Here is a 16,891-nt window from a genome sequence, read left to right on the forward strand (position 1 = left end):
TTTAATTAATTAATTAATTAATTAATTAATTTGTTTTATTGAGAAAGAGTCTCCCTGTAGCCCCAGCTGACCCGGAACTCGCTATGTAGACCAGGCTGGCCTCGAACTCACAGAGATCCGCCTGCCTCTGCCTCCCAAGTGCTGGGATTAAAGGCGTGCGCCACCACGCCCTGCGCTTCTCTTTTTAACAGTTGCTAGGATTCGCAGCATCTGTGGGACACCTCTCCATCCTCAAAGCACCAGTCTTTTGCGTCTCTGCGTGTGATGCCTTGGACCATGGTGCGGACGCACAAAATCCAGATCTCACAGCAAGGGTAAGGGTAGGATAGCTGTTTAATTTCTTTGGCGATCCCGTCACACTTCCCAAACACCCCTTTCTTGAAGTTTCGTTGTTTCTGCCGCCGCCGCCGCCACGGCCGCCGCCGCGGATTTCGCTGCTTCCGGAATCCAGCGGCTGGAGCCTCAGAATGTCTGGGAAGGAGTTCGTCGGTTTGTAAGAATTTGGATCCGTAGCTTCTTCGAGCGCGCTCTTTGTGAGCTGTCCCCTATCCTGGGGACATATTGTATCGGGGAAACAGTGCAGGAACGCCTGCCCGGAAAGCATCCAAACCTGCGTAATAACATCACCACCTAGACTCCAAGGATCCAGTGCTCTGAGGATGGTTTCGTTGACTGGTCCAGTTCGTGGCGAGCACAGGGAACTCTGGGCTGAAGGACAGCGCGGCGGCATCTGGAGTGATAAGTGGAGGGTGAGAAAGTTGCCATAGGATACTGGTAGCACTTGTTTCGGAGGGAGAGAATGTGGACAGTGTGACCTACCTGTGTAGGCACCTTTTTGAAGTCCGACTTGAAGACTTGTAGGGCAGGAAGACCAGATATTCGTGGGGAGATCGGGACACTTCCCCAGCCGGGGATAAGGATTCCCACCCGGGCAAGTGGGAGAGCCTCAGACCACATTCTGGGCGCAGAGCACTGCAGTGCTTGCCGGCCACAGCTTGGAGGCTCAGCCTCTCCCTACTCTCTAAGGACACACTCGTCAGAACCCTCAGCCTCGGGTTGGGGCCACAGCCATTTGACCAGACCCCTTATGGTCCACCCATTCGGATGCCAGCTCTCCTCATTTCCTTTCCAGCCACTCCACAGCAGGTTCTAGGTCTGCCTGCACCTGGGAGGGGCCCAGTCTCCCCACCATACATTCTGTGCTGTCTTGAGTAAGTCATTTTTGTCTTGGAATCTCTGGCTCAAGGTGTGAAAAATTAGCTCCTGAGTCTCTACCTCACCAATTTCAGTGAAGTGGGTTAGGGGTGGAGGGGGAAGAGGAGGTGGGAGTGGGGTGCTCAGAGCTTAACCACAGCAAAGGCTCTGGGAATGGCTGGTCACACCTGGGTCTCCCAAAGCACAAATAATGGAAAATCTGCCTTCCCTTAGAGAAAAGGCTTCCAATGGGGCAACCACCAGGCGTTGGGGGGCTGGAGCACGGCCCTAGGCAGGACCATACGATGGGTTGGACAAAAGTTTCATCTACTTTTTTTTCTGGGGGATTAGGATCAGAGACCATGAATGGGCTGGACTGTCCTCTGTAGAAACTACTGTTTCCAAGGTCATGAATTGCATCTGCTGGTGGGTGTTTGACTAGGCAAAGGGCTGAAGTACAGACTGAGCAAATGTAGAGGCCTGGACAGGGTCCTTGGACTCTCCTTGTGGCATTGTGGAATCTATGGGAAAGCAGGAGCCAGCTGAATTTCAGTGTTCTAATAAACAGTCAATGACTTGAATTTGCCTCAGCAGGCAATGCCAGGCTGTGACTGAAGTGGTTTTTGCTGGACTGTTTAGCCACATAAAGGTAGTGTGAATGTGACTTCCAGTGGAAAGGTGCAGTCCCTGGCGACAGAAACCCAAATTTCTTTGGTGTGTTTACCCCATCTCCAGAATGCCAAGGATGAAAGGGGTGAGCCAAAGAACCATACACTTAAAGAGTTGTGTGATCAATGCTGAGCAATGGTAGGACTCTGGAGGAGGACATGTCTAAGGAAGGAAAAGCCTGTAAAGGCCTGTGGGTAGGAAAATGCTGGGGGTAGAGAGGGTAAAGACCCATGTAGGACCTTCCCTTGTGGCTGGCTGAGGTTCATGCTTGAGTATGGGGTGAGACATACCGAAGATTAGGAAGGAGGTAGTTCTGAAAAGGATGTGGTCTGTTGGGTTTTGCAAACCCCAAGCATCTTGGACTAGATCTTGAGGGTACAGCGGAGCCACCACAGACTGTAAGCAAAGAAGGGGACAGGATTCCATGTGCCCACTGAAAAATTGGCTGCTAACTATAGTGTGGGTGATGCCCTTGGCAGACCAAGACTGTAAAGGAGGAGGCTAGGGCAAGCACTGGCAGTGAAAGGTACCTGCTGGGAACCTGGACTAGAAGGACAGCAGTGGAGATGGAGAGGAGGAGATGCATCCTGCAGATTCTGGGAAATACCTAGTAGGGCTTGAGGACTGGTTGGGTATGGGTTGAAGCAGGGAAGGGAGGAGTGCATGTTCAGTTTCCAGGCAGGAGAGCTGAATGAGTGGTGGTTCCACTTCCTGAAACAGAGTGTGTATCACAGGAAACAGGCTAAGGGTTGGGGCAGTCATAGGTGAGTCAGTCACTTAGAGAGCAAACTTCCCAGGTACACAGGGCCAGACTCTGCTGCTCCTTTTGGAGGGACTCTTGATCTGTTGATGGAGCCTGCAGCAACCTAACAGCCCCTTATAAACTGAGAGAGAAGAAGAGGTAGAATGAAAGAAGACATGGGGAGTAAGGGGACATTGTATCTGGGCTATGTATTTTTGTCTTTTTAACATTTAGTATTAATATGTCATGGATTCGAGTCTGGAACTGCTTAGGTCCTTGGTTGGCTGTAAAACAGTAAAAAAAAAAAATAGAAGTCATTGCTGTAGTCATCTTTGCAGCTCAGGGCAAAGAATATAGGAAGTCAAAACAGTTCAACAATTTGCACACAGGGCCACAAAGCCAGTAAGTGCATGTTGGTCTATTCTTCCAGGAAACTGGAACTCTTTCACAGTTGGGTCTGTACTTTCTTCATCTCTGGAGTCAGGCATGCTAGTATTCTTATCCTGGTGCCATGTGTGGCCTTGTAAAACTTACTCTAGGATTTAGATTCCCATTTTCCTCCTCTGCAAAATGAAGATTGATTGAGATAGTCTCTGTAAAACATGTAAAATCTTGCAAGGCAGGTTAGGTTCAAAAGTCTCCCTATTATCAGTACGAGTGTATTTTCCCAACATTCATGATGTATTCTAATGAACAAATACACAAATGTAAATGATCGCTGTGAAATATTTGAAAGACTCAGTAAAGCACCAAGAAGAAAAAAAAATTACCCAGCAATCTGTTCATCTTTTTGGTGGGACTTGGATGCACAGGGGTTAGTGGATTCAAGTATGGGGTAAAGGAGGGTGCTGGGTACCAGCACCCTGGGCAGTAAGCACTCTGACAGAGGGAGGAGGAGAAAGATATCTAAGCGTTGCCATCCTAGTCCTTGTTCCTTTGTCCCGCAGCCGTTTTGGGACTAAGTGCGCCCGTTGCGGCAGACAAATCTACGCCAGCGACTGGGTGCGGCGGGCGCGCGGCAACGCCTACCACCTGGCCTGCTTCGCCTGCTTCTCCTGCAAGCGCCAGCTTTCCACCGGTGAGGAATTCGGACTGGTCGAGGAGAAGGTGCTGTGCCGCATTCATTACGACACCATGATCGAGAACCTCAAGAGGGCCGCGGAAAACGGTAACCAGCTCGCCCTTTTGTCCCAGCCCTTTCCAATCCTCCCTAGCACCCAGATACAGCCCACACTGTTTATCCTGGTAGTGCGATCCCTAGAACACCTGGAGGCAGGGGGCGGGGGGGGGTGGTGCTTCTCGTGGAGCATGCGCTTTAGCTCTGTCATTTGCTTGGACCTCAAGTCACTACCGGTCCCTGTAACAACGAAGTTAACTTAAACGTAAAGGGATAATGAAAGGCTACTGTCTCAAAGATAGATGAGCTGATGTGTTGTAGATAGGGGGGTGCTCAGTGAACCCTACTCTGGAAACCATACTCATTGGCCTGCAGGCTAAATCCTCCCCTAGCTGTCCTGGGTAGGAGACATGGTGGAGTCCCTAATTCTCCCAATTCCCATCTGGGCCACACCAAGCCAGAAGTTAAGGGTGGAGATTTCATCCTGGATCAAGAGTTATGAGTATAAAGGTGTATAAAGGACCATGAGTCACTCAGAGGCAAAGGATCTCTGTGAGTTGAAGGCCAGCCTGATCTATATAGCGAGTGTCAGGTCAGCTGGAGCTACAGGGAAACTGTCTCTAAAAGACAAAAGAAAAGAAAGAAGAAAAAAAGGACCCTGAGTCTCAAAGACAGGGATCTAGCATACAGTTGTATGGTACAGGCTGACAGATGAAGTTTCCTTTTCTCTTTGTCTTCCTCCCCTCATCTGTGTAAGATATCTGGGTGTTGACTAGAATGATCCCTAAAGCTCCTCTGGTTCTAATACTATGATTTCCCAGGATCAGAGTGAAGGTCTTTCAGGCTCACAGAGGGTGAGGTGTTGAGATGGGAGTTGGCAGATGGGAGTGGACAAAGGCTGGGACCCTTTCCAGAGTTCTGTCAGGATTTGTTGTTGCTGCTAACTTCTTGTAAGATGATGGTTGTGTATAATCCTTAGAACAGCTTTAGGAAATGGGTGACATATTCCCATTCATAGCTAGGAAAGAGGCAGAGGTTATCTGCAATATGCAACTTGCCAAAGGTTACATCTGGTAGAGCTGCCGGACTCCGAAGTCCAGTTTCCTAATTACCATAACAAAGTACAATATATCATACTAAACTACCTGATCCCTATGCTCCAAGACCGCCTCCCACCCCCCCAATACAACTAGCAGGTTCCTGGGATGTGGCTGCCTCTACCAGTTTCATTTTCCCCTCTAAAAAACCAGACTATTCCTTATCCTGAATGCTTTCCTTGGGACATTAACGCCACACCCTAGGGGAGGGATCTGGACCACTCTACTTCAATTTAATTCTAGGTGTAGTCAGGGACCACCAGAGTGTTACTAGCTATGGCCAAACCGAGATCATCACTTTCTCCTGCTAGGATTAGCTAAGTGAACTTGGGGGTGTAAAGAAGTTACCTGTATTGGTGGCTAGCTCTCCAGCAGAGCAGGGAGGAAACCCAGGAGTCAGAGCTGCTTCTACCGCACAGCTAATGAGTAGCCACAGGCTCCTTTCCCCACCCTAGTCACAGCCTTTCCAGTGACATGCTAGCTCTCACCATGCAGGGGAACCTGAAGACTTGGGGCCTCAGATCTCCCTCACAGACCAACTCTCATTGGCTTTTAAACAACACACACACACACACACACACACACACACACACACACACAATCAGAAAATTAGGAAAGATGGTTAAAGAAAAATTTGAGATCATTTCAAAAGCCATACTTTGCTGTTCATGTTCCCAGTCTTTTCTATGTATTTTTTTTTAATCACCATAGGTTTTTTTTCCCCTTAATTAAGAATTGTAATAAATTGTGAGCAGTGGTTGTCTCTGAGTAATGAGGTTACTGGTAACTTTTCTCCCTTCTTTGTGGTTATCAGAATTTTGGGTTTTTGATAAGAACCACATATTACTTTTGTATTCAGAAAAATGAAGTGTTAAAATGATCATATATTTACTGGCTTACAATCATAGTTGTAAAAGTACTGTAGAGCATAAAATGAATACCTAAAATATATCCCAGCTAATAAAATCATACCCTGGAGAAGTAAGGGAACATGTGGTTGTTTTAAAGACTTCAAAAGTTACCAAAATAGTGAAAGTAGAAAGTTTCCATAATCTAACACTCTTTGGGGGTAAGCCACTGCTAACAGCTTGGGGTTATATCCTCCCAACTTTTTTTCTTCCACTTCTTATTTTGTTTTTATAGAATTGTGGTCATAGTTTCCGCAGCCTGCTTGCTGTCTACCTCCAGTCTTTGTTTTCCCTCAGATCAACTAGGAGGGACATTATGGTCAGTCAGCTTTCAGATCCTAGTCAGGATCATCTCTCTGAGCCTCTAGATTCCTTCCTTATAAAGTGGGATAATGCCACCTCTCCTTAGGGCTGTGAGATGTGAACAAAACAAAGAAAAGCGTCCAGTACCTAGAGGATGCTCAGGAAAAGAAGCGCTTCCCCTAGGACTGAGCTCAGGACTAGGGCCCTGGGATCCCCGCTCCTAGCCACCTTCGCTCCTGACCCTTCCAGGGACAAGCTCCCCCCACCCCGTCCTTTCCAGGCTCCCACTAGAAGAGATGGGGACGCGTGGTCAGCCGCTTCTGTCGCCCCCCAGGGAACGGCCTCACGTTGGAGGGGGCAGTGCCCTCGGAACAGGACAGCCAGCCCAAGCCGGCCAAGCGCGCGCGGACGTCCTTCACTGCAGAGCAGTTGCAGGTACCGCCGCCCGCCGCGAGCCTTATGGGCGTGGCCTTCGAGTGGGCGTGGCATTCCGGCCTTGTGGCTCCACCCCCTTGTGCTTGGACCCGCGGGTGGCAGGGAGGGGGCTGCAGCTGCCTGGGGCGTGGCCTCGGGCCCGCGCCTCTGATTGGGCGGAGGTCTCGCGGCGTCCCTCACCGAGGTCCGCGCCCCGCAGGTTATGCAGGCGCAGTTCGCGCAGGACAACAACCCCGACGCTCAGACGTTGCAGAAGCTGGCGGACATGACAGGCCTCAGCCGCAGGGTCATCCAGGTGGGGCTCGGGGTCGGGGTGGTCCTCAGGGCGAGCCCTGGTGAGGAGGGTCGGGGGGGTGCACGTGGCCGCCCTTCTGCAGTCCGGCCTGGGGTCCCCCTGCTGCCGGTTCGACCCTTTTCCGCGAGGCTGAGATGCTGAGACTGTCGTTCCAGGTGTGGTTTCAAAACTGCCGGGCGCGTCATAAAAAGCACACACCGCAGCACCCAGTGCCGCCCTCAGGGGCGCCCCCATCCCGCCTTCCTTCCGCCCTGTCCGACGACATCCACTACTCCCCCTTCAGCAGCCCCGAACGGGCGCGTATGGTCACCCTGCACGGCTACATCGAGAGTAAGTGATTCTGAGCCTGGCATCGCCAGGCCTTCGGGATGGGAAGGGAAGGGACGCTGAGGAATGCTCCTGGCCTTCGTAGGTGTGTGTGGGGTGGGGTGGGGGGAGGTCTGAGGGAGCCTGTGGATGAGGACATGGGCCCATGATAGTAGTCAGACTTACGGGTTGTGGAAGAGGGTCAGTTCCCCGCCCTTCCTAGTGGATCTGACCCTTGGTAGAGGGAACAGTTTAATCATTCCCCAAATACTTTCCAAGCAGCTTTTCTGTCCTTGTGGGGGGTAGGGGGGCAGTGAGGCTGGAGGGGAGGGGTGGTCTAAGGTTCTAAGGTTGAGGGAGCCTGCCTTCTGTGGGGCAAGACAGCATGGAACAAAACAGAAATGAGCCCTGTGGTTTTCATTTGGTGATTCCTGTAGGAAAGGTGCTGGGTGGGAGTGTTTGGAGATGCTGAGCTCTGAAGGATGTGTAGGATTTACTGAGGCAGGTAGACTGTGGGTGCTGAATGTGGGCAGACCCTGGTCCAGAAGGCATCCTGACATGGGTGCATTGGGGGAAGCAGAAGGCTAGCTGGCAGGACCACCCAGGGCTGTGAGGCCTTTGGCAAATCTTGAACCCCTCTGTTTCCTCATCCGTAAACTCAAATATAGATAATGTGTCTCAAAGGGATTGTGAGAACTGACTTGAGCATCCATTAAATATATACTTTGAGTACCTCCTGTGTTCTTAGCACTGAGATATGAGAGTCAATAAGTAGACCAGAATTGCTCTGTTCCTGGGACTCACACTCTAATGAAGAGAAATCCTAAAGTCTCTCTCTCTCTCTCTCTCTCTCTCTCTCTCTCTCTCTCTCTCTCCTCCCTCCCTCCCTCCCTCCCTCCCTTCCTCCTGGGGACGGTACCCAGATGGGCATGGTACCCAAGTGCTATGGCATTGAGCTATGGCCCCAAGCAGAGACAATAAACTGCTACAGGAGGAAAGGCAGATATCTGGGTGACTCTAGAGGGAGGATGGGGAACAAGTCACATTGAAGTGACCTCAGAGCATGAACCTGGGGGAATAAGGGTGTGGCCTGCATTTCTGGGGAATGAGGAGTGAATTTGCTATTGAGCAGGTGCTTATCATAGAATCTCTTTCCCTTTGGGGTTTTCTCAAAGCTAGGCATAAGAGCAACAATCACCCCACCCTACAAACTCCTTTCTGTAGCTCCAACTAAGAGGAAAGAAAAGAGATAAAACTGTTGCTTACAGAGCACTTGGCATGTACCTGAGTCTAAACGTCATAATCACTGTCCCATTGCAGAGCGGAGGAAACCAAAGGTCCATTGTAAGGTAGCGCCAGGGACTCTTTAATGACTGAATGTAGGCTTTGGTGTAACTCCCAGGGTTCAAATCTCACCCTTGCTACTTCCTAGCTGGGTGATGCTGGGTGAGTTTCCTAGCCTCCTGCAATACCAGTTTCCTCATCTGTAAAAATGAAGGCAGTAAGAGCACCCATCTCAAAGCAGTATCGTGAACAACACATGAGATTTAAAATCGTCATTTAGCAAATGCAGGCCATTACCTGTTCTTGGGATATGGCAGTGGATTGGTTGGCAGAGCTGGGAGCACAAAGCCCTGTCTGCTGTACCAGGTTGCCAGCAGGAGCGCTGTCTCTTTATACTGTTCCATTTCCAAACCTTCTGCTCATCAGGAGGGACACGGCCCCCTTTTGTTTCTAAACAATGATTTATGTTCAGCATGCACAGAGCCTATTAGATATATATTAAAGGTGCCAAGAACTAGCGGCTCTTTGGGTATCAGGAGTTGTGGCATCCAGCTAATACTTGGTATAGAGTTGGTACTGGATCTAGGTGACTACTGTTGAAGTAGGGTCAGGACTATGTTCCTGCACTCTATTGATCAAGCCTAGGTCTGTCTTTGCTTCCTAAAGAAGAAGATGGGGTACTTTTTCTCCTCATGGAGGCAGAACCCAGCTCAGGCCAGAAGAGGCTGGGGTGTACCTCTTGTTGCATGATTGAAGGCCAACCCAGCAATTTGATTTACAGTTAGCTGGAGATGTGAAGTGTTGGATTTTCTGGAGCATTAGAGCTGGAAGCTGAGTAAAGGGTTAGAAGCAGGCCCCAGAAAAAATGCCCTTCTGCTTTGCAGTCAACTAAACTCCGTGGTTAGAATCTGATTAAAAAACTTGGGAACCAGACTCCAGAAAAATGTATGGACACATTTGAGCAATTTGAAGCTGTTCAGAGAGTCCCTGAACACCCAAGGAGTTAAGAATCCTCAATTAGCTACCATTGCTTTATCCTACAGATGAGGGAACTAGTTCAGAAAGGCACAGGGACTTGTCCCAAGTTACTTATCAGTTGTGTCTGTACATGCTCTTCCTGTGTGCAGAGAGGATGAAGTCTAGAAGAATCCTCAATTAACTACCATTGCTTTATCCTACAGATGAGGGAACTAGTTCAGAAAGGCACAGGGACTTGTCCCAAGTTACTTATCAGTTATAAGTGTCTGTACATGCTCTTCCTGTGTGCAGAGAGGATGAAGTCTAGAAGAATCCTCAATTAGCTACCATTGCTTTATCCTACAGATGAGGGAACTAGTTCAGAAAGGCACAGGGACTTGTCCCAAGTTACTTATCAGTTATAAGTGTACATGCTCTTCCTGTGTGCAGAGAGGATGAAGTCTAGAAGAATCCTCAATTAGCTACCATTGCTTTATCCTACAGATGAGGGAACTAGTTCAGAAAGGCACGGGGACTTGTCCCAAGTTACTTACTTATCGGTTATAAGTGTCTGTACATGCTCTTCCTGTGTGCAGAGAGGATGAAGTCTAGAAGCAGAGGCAGGCAAACGATCTCTCTGCTATAGTGGCAAACTGGCTGAAACATGAGAGATTTAGATCAGAACCAGAGATGGACTTTCCTCAATAGTTTTAGACGTTGGAATAGGGTGTGGAACTTCAACAGATATTGGAAGAATGCCATGCCTCACTTGAGGAACTAGAAATCCATGGAGGTATAGAATCTAGAGAACAAAAATCTCTACCATTGTAGGACTTGCATTCCAGATGGCAAAGAGACAATATTAAATAAAAAATGAAAATATATATAAGTCAGATGATTAGGGGTAAGGGAGAGAAAAGGGCAGAAGGAGGACATGGTGGGGGTGGCTGCTTGTTTATGTGCATTTGTGGATAGGGTGGTGACACACAAGAGGAGAGTCTTCTAGGAGGTACTCCATAAACCATCTTTGGTGATACCTGCGAAATCGGTATGTGTGGGTGAGGATCTGAACAGACGGCTTCTGCCTCACTTGCAGGAGGGGCTCAGGATGTATTCGAATAGGAGTGTTTGCTTATCTGTGAGCTGAACCATAACACTTGATGAAGTCCTTCACATATAACATTGCTACCAACCTAGTTGAGATCTTGCCCAGAGCCACCAAGGTGGCAAGAACTCTGGGATAATGATCAAGGCTCCAACTTCTAGAGCATGAGGCAGGTGGGATCCCGTGTGGAGCCTAGGGGATGGGCTCCAAGGCATCCTTTCATCCACAGGTCAGGTACAGTGCGGGCAGGTGCACTGCCGACTGCCTTACACCGCGCCCCCTGTCCACCTCAAAGCCGATATGGATGGGCCGCTCTCCAACCGGGGTGAGAAGGTAAATAGAGCCTGGCTGTGTCCGGTGGGTCAGAGCATTCCTACTGGGGATGGGTTTCTGAGCGTTCTCCATCAATGAGTGGGTACCATGCCACTCTGTTGCAGACCACCCAGGCCCCCACTGTGCCCCTAAGGCAGTCATCAGAGCAGCTGCGTGTGTGTTTCATGTGCTGGTCTTAACTGAAGCCTTCCTTACAGCCCCTTCCTCCCTACCCCCTGGCAGCAAGACCTTATTTACAGACTTGTGAATTTACTCAAGCTTTGAGGTTCTGGGGAGGGTTTCTGTCCCACACCACCCTAACTCCTGTCTCACTCCCCTTCCTTCTATTTATGCCTGATTGTCTAACAGTGACTGTTCAGAGCTGGAAGGGACCAGGGAGAGCAGAGCACATGTCAACCGGGTCAACTGCAGGGCCTTCACTGCAGAAGTAGATGCTCCAAGGCATTAATGCTGAGTATCCCCAAGGGTGCATAGATGTCACTCAGCGCAGCAACTTTGTTTAATCTTGTCCATGTGATGGATGAAAGTAGCTTTGAGTATAACTAGGAGTGGGTAGGAGCTTCAGCATCTCAGTTTTGAGTCACTGCACAACTAGCCCTCAAAGCGGTTGCTCTAACACAGCCCTTTATTTCAGAGGTAGAAAAACAGAGGCCCAAGTCATTCAAGGTCAGAGCCTAGATGAAGACCTATACATTTATTCATTTCTTTGTTCAGTTTTTCAGATAAGAATACAGAGCTAAGTTAAGCATGGCCTCTGCTCTTGAGGAGGCTACAGTCTAGAGGGAGACATCCCTCAGCAGTTCCAGCATAGTGTGGCCAGATATCGATAGAAGCATGGTTGAGGGGGCCAGAGGAGAAGGCATGAGGCAGATTTCTCAGAGGAAGGCAGTACAGGCCTAGCCCTGAACGGTCATTTAGGGTTCATCAGGGACATCCTACTGTTAGGAAATCCTGAGCTATTTGGTGTCACTAGTACCTGGGCTTGGGAGGGAAGATGGTGAGAAATGGGGCCCTGGGGCTGCTAGGTGGAAGATTTGGACTTCATCTGGCAACAGGGCTCTTGTGGTGGTTATCAAGCCTGGGCAGTAGCATTGCATAGGAGGTAGGAAGTCCTGTGGTGCTGTGGCTCAGGGAGGGTCAGTAGTTTAGAGCTAGAAGGACCCTCAGCTGCTCTGCAGTCAAACAGATCCCAATCTTGGCATACCTCGGAATCCCCTGGGCAGCTTGAGAAGATATAGATTACTGAGCCTGGGGAGTCTGCCTGGGAATTGAGTGGAGGGCATGGCATGAATAAGGCCTGGCCCTTGAGGTTCCGATGAGCAGCCGAGGGTGGGGGCCACTCCTTCAGGGTTGTTCCTCTGCCTTTGCTTCCCAAAGCCTGCTGTGTGTAGGGATTTCCCTGCAGTGGGCACCACAGGGCAAGGTCTGGAGGATGGAGGCTTGGGTGGAGAGTATGGTAGTACGCCATGTAAGGGTCTGGCGAGCACACCCCAGAAAGATACCCTCCAAGACTCCCACTTGCAGTGAGAACTGCCATCTGTTGAGCTCTTCAGTTTGAGGTTGGCACTTCACACACTGTCTAGTTAACACCTCCAGCCACATCTGGTATAGGCATGACCATTCTCATTGTAAAGACTGAGAAACAAGTTTAGAGAGATTGTACAGTTTGTCCAGGGAGCCATGAGTCTGTTAGAATCTAAAATCTGCATGGGTTAAGTCTTTGCTTTTGAACAACACTTTACAGTGTATATAGTACTCCATCTGACTTCATCCTTCACAGCTTCCCTGAGGGGGATTATGACAAAGTCCATTTCAAATCCACAGGAACTAAGACTCAGGGTGAGCAGTAGCTGATCCACGATCACACAGAGTGTGGCCAGAGCAGCCCTTCATCCTAGTGCCCTCTATCTTGGAGCCACCATTCTCCCCAGGAGAGCATTCATCCTATGGGAGCTGACACTGGGATTGCAGAAGGGAGAGGACATGATCCCTGTCTGCAGAGGCCTTGTGATTTAGAGCAGGATGTGGACAGTTGTACTGTAAGGTGATGGAACAGGAGGAGCAGGCAACAATTGTGACCTTGGAGGACTCAGAAAGGGGAGAGGCAGGGATGAGGATACGTGAGTCAGGAGAGCAGTGTGACACAAGCATGGAGGCAGGGCTCGAAGGATCTTGGGGTGTCCAGTGTGGCAGAGGCCCTGGGAAGTAGGGGGAACCTGTGGGGGGCCAGGTCCATGGAGTGAGGGACTTGGGCAACATATGCACAGATAGGGAGGCCTTGGAAATACACAGGGCTAGACTTGGAGGGAAGCCTTTGTCTCTCAGTGCCTCAGCTGAGCTGTGGTTTTGTCTGGTTCAGTCTGAGGAATGAGCCAGGCTGGGTGCTGGCAGCTTTGGCTCTGGGTTCCTGACCCCTGGCTTTGTTTGTGGAACCAAATTTTGTATTGTTGGGCTGTGTTCCGAGCTTTGCAGTGAGATGCTCTGCAGTACAGCCTGTCTTCCTCCTTCATCACGTACTACCCTCTTGCTGTCAGGCCTTCCTTCCAGATCTCAGGGATCTTTATCTGCTGCATCTAGTCAAGCCTTTGAGGACTGCTGGGTCACAGAGTATGGGATGGGAAGACAGTAGAGGACAGTGTGGACTTTCTCCCAAGTCCTTTTGACCCAGGCCAGCCTAACTTCGAGACCCAGTGTCTCCTTGGTCTTAACCTACTCACCTAGACCTGACCGGCCATGAACACTTTGGGGGAAGCTTCCTATCTCCATGGCGACATCATTTGGTGAAACACACCTGTGTGTTTCCAGAACTACGTTTCTTCCTGGTCATATAGTCCGATCTGATAGCTGTAGCACTTGGAAGGCTCTTAGAAGTCAGAGCTAAGGTGACTTTGATCAGGTAGAGAGAATGCAGATCCTGGAGAAGAGGAGGCTGACCAGAGTAATTTCTTTAATATCCCAAAGCCAACTGTCCTTCAGGCCAAAGGGAAGGAGTGTCCATGTTTGGTAAGCAATGTAGTGTGTGAGCTGTGGTGACCCTGAGTCTCAGATCTACCATCTCCTCCCCCTAAGACCTGGAAGTACAGTTAGCTTCATGCAACTTCAGTCTCTGAATCTGAAAAATGGGGACAGTAATACTTTCTTCCCACCTAGGTTGCTGTAGAGGTAAGAAGCAGTGATGTGTGTAAAATGTCTGTCACAGTGCCTGGTATGCAGAAGGTGCTCTGTAGATGTTGGTTATCAATATCATTTCAGTAGTCCTCTCTGTATGAGGGCTATGTTCTAAGACCCCATGGATGCCTGAAACTGACTAGTACTGAACTATATACATACATACATACATACATACATACATACATACATGCCTACATACCTGTGATGAAGCTTAATTTATAATTAGGCATAATAGGGATTAACAACAATAGCAATTAATAGCTGAAGTAACAGCTCCATGAATGTTCATGTGGGGTACAGGGTAAAGCAAACAACAGACTTTTGCTGCTGCTATTGTGTCTCTTCAGTGCCTCCCTATTCTGAAAGAGTTTGCCTTCCCTGTTTACTGATGAGGAAAGAAGCTCAAAGAGGGAAAATGAGTTGCCTAAGGTCTCACAGCAAATAAAGCAAGAGCTAGGATTTAAACCCAGACTTAGGATCTGAGCCCACCCTTTTTACTCCATGCCTTTGAGGTTCCCTTGGGCTGCTGGGTGTGGCAGGTACCCAGTTTGAGGTTCCCTGGGGCAGGCACCCACTCAGGCATCTCTTTGCCTTCCTCTTACAGGTCATCCTTTTTCAGTACTAACGCTGCCGGCACTTGCGCATCTGTCCATGGGCACCGCACAGCTGCCCCTCAGCCGCTGAGATCCAGATCCAGCTGCGACCAGGGATTCACCACCTCTGCATACACCCCCACCCACCATCCTGCCCTCTGCCAGCATGGCCCCCAGGCCTGCTCTTTCCCTCTCCTGCTGAGAACCAGAACCTGCCAGGAGCATCATAGAGTCCTCCTCTTGGAAGGCAGGGCTTCTTGAAATGTGGAATCAGGGTGAAAACAAGCAGCCTGCTCTTCCTATTTAAACAGGAGTCATCTTCAGCTTCAGCTGATCACAATAGCAAAAGGCGAATTGAATCACATGACACCAACAGTCTCCTAATTTATAGGTTTTTCTCCCTGCCCCCCCCCCATATTGGCCTTTATTTACTACTTCCTTGGAACCATCTCTGAATTCTGAATAGCCAACAGCCCCCAATGTTATACACTCTGTTGCTTTTGTCTGGAAAACACTACAGTGTTTGTGGGATGTCCCCAAAGGAAAGCTGTGTTCTAATTTTATCATTTCCATCTGTCTGGTTATGTCAAGTTAACTCAGAAAAAGAAGAGACACTGACCAACCCTGAGAGGCCCGACCCAGCAGAGATGGAGGCCTGCCCAGACTGAGAGGCAGAGGGACAGGAGGGGATGGGTGCCAAAGACTCCCCATTGACTTGGTGGAGAGGAACCAAGCCCACTGGACCTGGAGAGGTGCTGACCATTTTGTGCAGAAGAAAGAGAAAACTTGGGGAAGGCCCTTCCCCCACCTAATAATTATCTAGCATATATGCAGGAATCCTGACAGTGCGATGACACTGCTGAATGTTTGGGTGGGCCAGTGTTGGGGGCCGTTGTTTGGCCACTTCCACAGTCCTGATAGGAGGGCCTGGGCCAGTCTTTTTGGGGGTGGGGGTGGAACTTCTGGGGGCCAAGGGACAGAGCCCAGTGAAATGGCAGCCAGAATGTTATTTCTGATTCATTCCTGAATGGAGAAGTGCCCATGGACTAGGGGAGTACACCAAGCCCAGGATTCTAGCTGGCACCTCCACAGTTCCCCCATCAGCCCTACACAGCCCACCTGCTCCTGAGAACAGATGCCAAACCTAGCTACACATCCACCGCAGCGTGCTGCAGCTCTTCCACTCCAAACAAAGGGCTCAGGCCACATAGGACCACAATTTATGTTTTCACAGAATGTTCACTTGTCCCAAGCTTATCCTATAATTTGAGAACTATTTGGTGGCCTGGGGTATTTCCCACCAGAGGCTGCTAGTAAGCATGTTTTAGCCAAAGTCTTCCTTGGTTTTGGAAGGAGACCCCAGGACAGAGAAAGCAAGTTCATACTATATGTGCAGCTGCTGTCCCTGCTTCATCCACAACAGACATCACTAATCGATTGCAGCACTCCTTCTCACAGAGTCTGGATAAGGTTTCAGAATTCACATGCTTGAAGTTGGCACTTAAACAAGAACCAGTGTACTGTTTGCTCTGGGACCTGGAGGAGAGTTAGGCATGGGTGAGGCCCAGGAAAGGAATCTGCATCTTCTCCCTAAGATGTCACAGTTGACTGAGGACAGAGAGAAAGCACCACTCAAAACGCTGTTGAGTGTGGCTCAGTTCAGAACTCATCTAGTGCCCCGTGCTGGGCACTGACGTGAACAGGAGGCACCTGAGCCTGATCCTTGGCTTTGGGGAACTCAGATCTTTCCTTTCATTTTCACTCTTAATGAACAAAACACCCATGGCAACCATGTAGTAAGTGGCCAGCTGAGCCCTGACCAGGGTTACCCAGTACTCACCCTGCCTTGAGCCTTCCCCCAGGGTCTGTTTCTTGCGTGGATCATGTGGCCGTAGCATGTTGCAGTTCAAACGTCTCCACTACCCTGTTAAGAACAGTCTGGGAACGTATAGGCCGTCGAGACTATTTATTTAAATACAAAAGAAGGGGAAAAACACACACATGGAAAAAAAATTGTAAGCACTTTTTTTGTAAAACCAATGTCTGTTTTGTTACATATCTTTCATGTCGTGCTTTGTAAATGTCTTATTTGTGTAATAAATAAAGTTAATGCAAGTAGAAGTGCTGGCACTTAAATCCAGAACATGATGGGATTCCATTTCTTTCTTGCTCTTTGCTTAAGGACTTGGGTCTCTGGCTCCTGGACTGTCTGGGATGCTAGGTGGGTGCAATCCTGGAAAGCTGGTATCATACCAGGTAGTTGGCTGTGTTCTGCAAAGGCACAGCGATGGGTCTCTTCTCGGAGTATTCCCTTGCCCTCGTATATCACCTCCTGGAGGAAGTCAGACTGGGTTGGTGACCTTTGTTCTACTTTCTGAATAC

The 16,891-nt window shown here is 49.4% G+C and overlaps 1 protein-coding gene across 3 annotated transcripts in view; it reads left to right on the plus strand.

The window, feature by feature from the left end:
* The window catches only part of Lhx6 (LIM homeobox 6), a 24,754-nt gene extending 8,092 nt beyond the window's left edge, over positions 1-16,662 (plus strand). For 2 of the 3 annotated variants that reach the window (XM_008833442.2, XM_008833443.2), the window contains exons 5-10: positions 3,553-3,773; positions 6,365-6,465; positions 6,665-6,760; positions 6,916-7,090; positions 10,642-10,745; positions 14,521-16,662. In XM_008833442.2, coding sequence (XP_008831664.1) covers positions 3,553-3,773; positions 6,365-6,465; positions 6,665-6,760; positions 6,916-7,090; positions 10,642-10,745; positions 14,521-14,541 — 718 coding nt within the window. In that variant the 3' untranslated portion in view covers positions 14,542-16,662. The remainder of the gene's footprint in view (positions 1-3,552; positions 3,774-6,364; positions 6,466-6,664; positions 6,761-6,915; positions 7,091-10,641; positions 10,746-14,520) is intronic. The other variant, XM_008833444.2, reaches the window with a different exon arrangement.
* Positions 16,663-16,891: the final 229 nt, after the last annotated feature.

This window comes from Nannospalax galili, unplaced genomic scaffold, assembly GCF_000622305.1.
Source record: "Nannospalax galili isolate Female #2095 unplaced genomic scaffold, S.galili_v1.0 scaffold34, whole genome shotgun sequence".
In the NCBI taxonomy this organism is placed as follows: Eukaryota; Metazoa; Chordata; class Mammalia; order Rodentia; family Spalacidae; genus Nannospalax; species Nannospalax galili.